We start from the raw sequence: 8,503 nt of genomic DNA, 5'->3' as shown, positions 1-8,503 counted from the left end.
GCACATTGCACGGATGTTGCCCGTGCATTTTGGACCACAATTGCGCTCCCCAATGCACGGAACGGCCGCGTGCATGAGGCCTTAGAAGAATGATCAGCAACCTTCAGCACTCCAGCTGCTGTGGGACTACAACGCCAAGCATGCACACCTACTCGGCTGTTACGGTAAATCCCATGGAAGTTAAAAGGAGGATTCTGGGGGTTGTAGTTTCCGATCAGCTGGAGTGGCGGAGGTTGCTGATCCCTGCCTTGGGGCACGTTCACATGGAATGGAATTTTACGCAAAGGATTTAAAATACACGTCCGGTAAACAAGAAAAAAAAAAAGTGACTTGTAGCTCCCTAACATCTAGTGAAGTCAACGAGAGGTGGAAAATACGCATCAAAAATGCGTCAAAGCACAAAACTAAATCCACGTGGTAATTTACAGCGGCGGTGTGACCCAAGGCTACAACTTGTCTCTCTAGTGTTTGTGAGACTCGCTGTCAGGACATGCTGGGAGTTGTAGTTTGCGGACACATGCACTGCCTGGCTCTTATGTTTTTCATTATCACAAGCCATTGTGTCCCATTCACCTCCTCTCTACAAGTTTGTAAAAGGATCCAACAGGAGACTGTGAGACTCCAGGCTCAGGTGAGGGGGCTCTCACCGCCCCCATAATAACACTGCCCCTCCACTGTAGGACCCCCGCCTTTATTATTTTTTTACAACCAGTCAGCTCTCGCCCACAACTCCCCCAGAAACCCACCAGTCCATCTGTGGTGACTCCCAGCTTAATTTAGGAAACAAATGGGAGGTGATCCACCAACCCCACCCCCCCTGCTGTTGTCTCAGTTGGTTTGTTCCACAAGAGGCTTGGGAGGCAGTGAGGGTAGGACACAGAATAAAGTGAAGCACAGAGGGGAGAGACAGTGAGGAAGGGCAGGCAGCAGCAGTAAATCAGCAGAGTGGGGGCACTGCCATTCATTGCAGCAGAGCCACACTGCAGGGTAAAGGGGGGGATCCTGGGCCAAATTGGGGGGATCCAGGACTGCAGCAGAGGACGCTGCTTCCAGGTGCAGCCACTCATAAGGGCACCAGCCCTGGACTGGAGGCATGAGGAGCTGCAAGATCCAGGAAGATCACTGATCTGTGGGATCACCGTCTACTGAGGGATCACTTGTATGCATGCTTGGATCTGAAAGGCTCTCCTGCACCTGGGTCTTCTGAGAGGACAAGTTCTGGGGTCACTGGGAATGAGGCTGCTGGAGTGGACTTACCTGGCACTGCTGCTTGTGTACCTGCCAGGTGAGAGCGCCTTGATACATTGTTGCTTCTTGTGTGTTGTGCTTTACATGTTGCCATTTATCAGGAGACTGTATAATCAACATTCACCCTACACTGGCTTTGTGAGGATTAAAGGGGATCTCTGCTGCTCTCCCTACTTCCAGGTAGAGGATTTTATAATGAACCTGTTGAGCCACCACCTGTGAGCACTTGCTTATGCATCCCTGCGCCATTGCCTATGCAGGTACCTGCGGAGGACGCATCCTGATGGTCTGCTGTGGCCGTGCAGTCAGAAAAGGCGATAATAATAATTGTGGGGGTTGTTTGTGATAAATGGGGTTACCCTTTAGACTTGGCTTTAGTGTTTGCTATTAGATCTGGCTGCCCTCGCATGTAAAAAATAAGTGGGTGTCACCATGTCCCCCCTTCCCTCCGCACAAGCCATTAGGCAGGCGAATTTTGTTGTCGCACCGCTGTGCTCATTGTGCTTGCTAATCCCCTCTGCACTGTTGTTTATTGGGCTTCGTGCACACGACCGTGTCTTTTTGCAATTCGCAAAACACAGACGCCTTCCATGTGCAGTCTGTGTTTTTCCTCATAGCTGTGACTAGAAACGACTATTCTTGTCCACAAAACGGACAGAAATCGGACATGTTCTATAAGGGCTCATGCACGCCACCATGTTTTGGATTCTGCATCCGATCCATGTTTTTTGCAGGTCGGATGCGGACCCACGAAAGATGTCCTTATGTCCGTTCACGGCCCCGCAAAAAAAAAATAAAAAATAGAACAGTTCCTTTTATTCTTGTCCGTTTTACAGATAAGGATAGGACAGTTCTAAGTTTGGGGACCGCCATGTGCATGAGCCCTTATTTGTAGAATGGATATACAGGTGCTGACGGCATGAAATGAATGGGTCTGTGTGCAATATGCAAAATTCGGTCGTTTGCAGGAGGCCTTGGTAGGTCCTAAGACGATACTCCTGAGTTATGGGTGCACTTGCAGCTTTTTCCCAGTGTTCTTCCACTAGGGGCATGCTATATTATTTCTTCCCATGCGCCCCCAGGTTTGCTGTCTCTCCATTCTGTAGCAGTGTGTTTGTAGCTCTCATCCGCCTACGTACTGTGCTGGTGAGGAGTCCTTTGCACTGACTGTAATAATGATCTATTCTGCCGCATCATGTACAGATCGCCCCGTAATATCTACAGTTTTGTGCCCGGCGTCTCTTAAATTCAACGTCTCACGGCCGGCTTTATGCGACCAGTTACCGTAAATCTGCATTGTTTTGTCCATTGACCCTGTTGGGACCTATAGACACGTGGAGAATTGGCTTTGACTGATGGATGTGTGTGCCATCGGTTGGGGAAATGACCTGGTATCATTCAGGAAGAACTGCTATTAGAATTGGAATATTTTAATAATTTATAGCATATTATATTGAGATACGGTAACGATTATTTTATTGCGGCAAAATCTTGGATATACACAGGCTACTTTTTATTTATTTTTTTGCTAAATTAGACAAATACCATTAGGTTGGGGCTACAGGGCGACAAAAATATAAGCGACTTGCTGTTGCGCAACTATTTTAGGCTACTTTTACATTTAACTTTTGCGTTTCTCTTTTCAGGTATTGAAATCCGCCATGGGGTCTCAATACCGGGGGGGGGGGAAAAAAGCTTCAATTCCCCCCCATTCATTATCAATGGGGACAAAACCTAACAGAACGGAGCGCTCCAAAATGTATTCCGTTCTCATAACAGAGAACAAACCGCAGCATGCTGCGGTTTGCTTTCCATCCTGGGATGTGGAGCAAAACGGATCCGTCATGACCCACAATGCAAGTCAATGGGGACGGTTTTCTCTGGCACAATAGAAAATGGATCCCCACTGATTTTTTAATGGCGTTCATGACAGATCTTTCTTGGCTATGTTGCAGATAACACAACCATCTGCATCCGTTATGAATTGTATTATCAGTAACGGAAGCGTTTTTGCTGAACCCTGCCGGATCCAGTAAAAACGCCAGTGTGAAAGTAGCTTTAGAAATGTGGTTTGGTTTCCCAGGTGAGTTGTGTGTCACATGCAACTTACATTAAAGTCAATAGAGAAAGTTGCGTGCTACTTGTGACACACAATCCATCATGTCTTGATTTTTTAAATTTAATTTATTTGAGATTGTCGCATCTCAGTACGTCACATTATGACATCAATGACCACCATTATGTGCAATTCGTTGTGTAGCCCCAGCCTTATTGCACATTTCTACGGATTCGTTATTTAATCAGTCAATGGCCGAAGAACAACCTCTGTCACCCCCCCCCCCCCCCCCCCCCCCCCTATACCATCCAATTACCAAAAACCTCCTAGCAAGGTGCTACCAACACTCATCCTCCATAGCCCTAATCGGGGCCATTGATTATCAGTATATTTTTTCCTTACTAAGATTTTTTTTAATATTTTTTTTTTTTGCCTGGTGGTCAACTTTCCTTAGTTGGTTCCATGTAGGTCCCCAAGAAATCATTGTGACTGTAGGGGGTTTGTCATCAGCCCTTGTCCAAATCATCTGTATCTCACAGACGTTCACTGGAGTAATTAAGCCATTAGCATGTTCCTGGAGTGTGGGAAACGCATGCTAACATAAGGAGAACAGAAGAACTCCATGCAGATGTTACCTTTGGTTGGATTTGAACCCAGGATCCCAACACTGCATGACAATGATGCCAACCACTGAGCCACACTGGTGGATCTTGCCACGTTCCACCACTCGGATGTCTATGGTGCCTTCTAGGTCGTCCCTTGGCGGCTGCTGCTTTGGGGGGAAAGAAGGATCTACCATGTTGGATTTTTACATTGTTCCACCTGTAGATAAGTGATGCAAGAGGTAACGAGCAGCCATTTGTGCCACTGTCCCTGCTGTTCTTGGATGTGGAGAACTCGGAGTCTTCAGCAGAACTAAAAAGTTTCTTGTACTTGCTGAGGTTCCTTGATCTTGGAGATTGTTGGTGTAAGTATCTCAGGAGCCTGTTCTGACCTGAAGATAGATTTTGGTGGATCAAACAACTTTTTGAAATGTTCGTTATTATTTTTGTGGAAGGGGAATTTGCGAGGTAGAAGACACGTCCGTGCCTTATTTGCTGTATGTATCTAAAGCTGCACAAAGATGATAAGGAGACCGCCAGTAGGACAGGGGGCTAGATTTCTGAATTGAATTGCTTCACAGTGCATACATTGCCCTTCGGCAACCTTGGAAATTCCCGAGCTTCCATCCATTAGCTAGAAACAAAACCGGCTATTGAAAGCCCATGTAACGGGCAACGTTATGAGAAGCAACAGTTCCCACATCTCATCGGACACAAAGGGAACGCGTGATGTGATATCGTGAAGATGTCAATATGTTACGCACTAAGGGGGACATTTATCATTCTTGGTGGTTTTTGTGTCCGTTTTAAGTCTGTCTTTGCTTTGTGTGTCTGCTCCAAATTTATAAAATACCACACGTTGTTAATGTATTTGACATGAACGCAATGTGGCTTACACCTACATGTGTTAAAGGGCATCTGTCAGCAGTTTTGTACCTATGAAACCGGCTGACCTGTTACATGTGCACTTGGCAGCTGAAGGCGTCTGTTTTGTTGGTCCCGTGTTCATATGTGGCCGCATTACCGAGAAAAAGGATGTTTTCATATATGCAAATGATTCTCTAGGAGCAACGGGGGCGTTACCATTACTCCTAGAGGCTCTGCTCTCTCTGCAACTACCACGCCCTCTGCACTTGGATTGACAGTGCCAAGCCTGTAAACTGCTGCTCCATAATCTCTATGGGAGTTATGGAAATAGCCAAACGCTGTGCTCATTGTCTCTGGAACTCCCATAGAGATGAATGGAGCAGCATTGAGCTTTTTCAACCTGCTGCTCTGATTATTTTAGGTGGCCCTAGAACGTACAGGGTCCCTGTTTTCGTGATTGGTCGACTGCTCAGTGGTAGGATCCCCACAGATCTAATAGTTGTCATTAGGATAGGGGATAACTTGTAACAACCAGAATACCCCTTTAAAGGGCATCTGTCAGCAGTTTTGTACCTATGACACTGGCTGACCTGTTACATGTGTGCTTCGCAGCTGAAGGCATCTGGTCCCATGTTCATATGTGTCCGCATTGCTGAGAAAAATTATGTTTTAATATATGCAAATATGCCTCTAGGAGCAAGGGGGGCGTTACCATTACACCAATAGGCTCTGCTCTCTCTGCAGCTGCTGCTATGACCTCTGCACTTTAATTGACAGGACCAGGCAGTGTAAAGATCATTATGCTTTGACCTGTCAAAGTGCAGAGGACACGGCAGTTGCAGAGAGAGCGGTGCCTCTAGGTGTAACGGCAACGCTCCGTTATACTAAAACATAATTTTCCTCAGCAATGAGGGCACATATGAACATGGGACCAACACAGACGCCTTCAGCTGCCAAGTGCACATGTAACAGGTCAGCCAGTGTCATAGGTACAAAACTGCTGACAGATGCTGGGATTGCGTGGCAGGGAGTTGTGACTTTTGGAAAATTCGCACATAGTAAATGTTCCATAATCCAGGTCTAATCTCACGTTTAGCTCTTAAACACTGACCACTTTAAAAAGTGGTGAGGAACACCAAATGTCGCAAAAAACGTGTCATGCAACTTTTTAGGTCACAAAAGAGACTTATTTTGTTTTGAAAACTGTCCCCCTGAGGACGTATGAAGGAAAGCCGTACTGGCTCAGTATTTCGGAAGTCTCTTCTTTTCCAGGAGGCAGCCAGTCGGTATAAGGACCACGCTAGACTACTGTGACGGCTATAGTATGGACCGATACTGCATGTGGCTCTATGATTTTATGCCCAAAGCTGGCTGTGGGCCCATAAGGTACTGTCTTGTTCCTCTGATGCTCTGTGAGATGCTATTCAGGCAAATGCTTAGTTTCCTAATTGGGGGGGGGGGGGGGGGGGAAGCTGTACAGGGTAAGGCCTCTTTCACACAAACGTATTGGTTCCGTTCCGTGCATTGGGGACCGCACTTTGCGGTCCCCAATGCACGGGCAACGTGCGTGCGGTGGCCGGGATGGATCCAGACTCATTTAACTTGAATGGGTCCGTGATCCATCCGTTACGCAAAAAGATAGAACGAATTCAGTTTTTTTTGCGGATCGGAAGCACTCCCTAGTGCTTCAGTGGGGTTCCGTTTCGCATCTCCGGATTTGCGGACCCATTTAAGTAAAGAGGCCTTAGACCTCTCGTAGCATCTACAGGATAGCAGCTGGTTGCCCAGGATTTCTGTAGCCAGACCTAGAACGATAAAAAAGCTGATTTCTCTGACTTAAGGGCTAATGATTTCCAGACCTGCAGTCGTTTGCAATCTATAAAGTGCTTGGTGCGGTGCATGTGGCCATATAGCTGCTCTACACAAGCTCCAAGATATTCATAAGCGTAATGAGAGCCCGATAGAAGTCCATCAGCCTTAGGATACGACCACACCGTGTGGTAGTGCCGCGGCAGCGCTGCAGTCGGGTTCTGGTGCGGCCTGCAGTGGGCGGTTATTAAACCGCACTGTCCATTGAGTCTGCATTGTTAATGGCGACACTGTATTGAAGGTTTTGCACGGCCATTAACAATACAGACCCACTGAGCCGTGCGGTCTCATTAGTTTAAATAGACCGCAGTGCAGCCTTGTCGTAATCGCAACGCAACCGTGTGCTGTTGTCGTATACCTAGGCTACCAGCACACATTGCAGATTACAAGCCATCTCTTGTGTGGAAAAGATGCAACGTAATAAACTACTAGCAAAGTGTATCGGATCGGGCCAATCTCATGTACGCTTTGCTTTTTCCGTGCAGAAATTAACCTGCTTTGGAAATCTGTAGCCTGTCATATCTTTGTGCGGATTTCACCCTTTTCAATGGACTTGCGACAATTTTGGAAGTAAAAAGTGTCACAAGTCCCCTTTTCCGTCTGGCCGTTCGCAGAGCGAGCCGTATGCGTGCCGCGACTACGACCCTTGAATCGCCAAAAATCCCCACTCTGGGATTCAAGGGTCGTAGTCACGGTACACAGGTGACTTGCGCTGCGATCCTCTTTCATTTGTATGGGATCACCACCACGCTGCAACAATCCTGGACGTGACAAGCGTAGACATGCCCTTACGGCCTGGACCCCAGGGTGATAAACTTGTTTTCGAAACCCATAAGCGGCAACTAAAGTGCCTGGCAGCCCCTTATCTTACTATTGAGTGGAATTATGACATCGACACTGCTCATTTGGGGCCTGGATAATGGTCTGTAGCAGCAAAATCATGATCTTGCCAAATGCTTGAACCCATTAGGACAGGGATGCCCAACCTGTGGCCCTACAGCTGTTGCAAAACTATAACTCCCAGCATGCCTGGACAGCCCACAGCTATTAGGGCATGGTGGGAGTTGTAGTTTTGCAACTGCTGGAGGGCCGCAGGTTGAGCATCCTTGCATTAGGGCTATATCCGGTATATATCTGCGTGTAGTCTGAGGTTGTGGTAGACGTCACATAGCTGCTGACGTCTTCTCGTCTATTCTGAAGGCAGATTACAAGTGTAAAGCGGGATAGTTAATTTGATGGCTGTATAGGTAGGCGCATTAAACGTCCCTGATCTCCGTCAGATGGATAATTACCCTATATTTTTTTTATAATTAATGCCGAGGTCTGGAAGCGGCTTTAGTCTGGATGTGTCTCAAACCCTCTTTAATTGCCCAGATTTGGCCACTAAATTCAGGAGCTTTCACTTCAGTCCCGCGGGAACCTTGGCAAGGCCGTGTTTTGGGAATACCCCCAAACCAGTATATTCCATTCACATGCAAAGCGGGCGCATTGTCGTGTGGGCTAATTGGTTATTCCTCAAATCTGGATGCCCTCGGGGTTGGGAACGGAGTATGCGGCTGTGTTATTGGAGGGTGGGATCCGTTCTTAATCCATTTAGTGCCTGAGGGGAGAAAGTGTCTCCACCGCGCTGAGGCACTAAGAGTTAAGGGGCTGTGGTATGTCTGAGTGACAAGGGGCCACAGTTTCAGCTAGCTAGGACCTTTAACGATTCCACAATAGGGGGGGGGGGGGGGGGGGTTGAGCTCAGATGGTTTAGTTACTTTGATTGACGTCTGCTAGAGAATGCTTTTAAAGGGGATAGACTTGTTGCAAAGGACACTGGGTAGAAGCATTTTCTATATAGGCTAAAGGTCTACGCCAC

At 47.2% G+C, this 8,503-nt stretch overlaps 1 protein-coding gene across 2 annotated transcripts in view; it reads left to right on the top strand.

The window, feature by feature from the left end:
* The first annotated feature begins 873 nt into the window (after window positions 1-873).
* LRP4 (LDL receptor related protein 4) overlaps window positions 874-8,503 on the top strand; it is a 71,816-nt gene continuing 64,186 nt past the window's right edge. The window contains exon 1 of one of the 2 annotated variants that reach the window (XM_040409179.1): window positions 874-1,285. In XM_040409179.1, coding sequence (XP_040265113.1) covers window positions 1,234-1,285 — 52 coding nt within the window. In that variant the 5' untranslated portion in view covers window positions 874-1,233. The remainder of the gene's footprint in view (window positions 1,286-8,503) is intronic. The other variant, XM_040409178.1, reaches the window with a different exon arrangement.

Source organism: Bufo bufo, chromosome 10 (genome assembly GCF_905171765.1).
Source record: "Bufo bufo chromosome 10, aBufBuf1.1, whole genome shotgun sequence".
NCBI classification, from domain to species: Eukaryota; Metazoa; Chordata; class Amphibia; order Anura; family Bufonidae; genus Bufo; species Bufo bufo.
The sequence above is the reverse complement of the archived record's forward strand: the minus strand, read 5'-3'. Positions and strand labels throughout refer to the sequence as shown.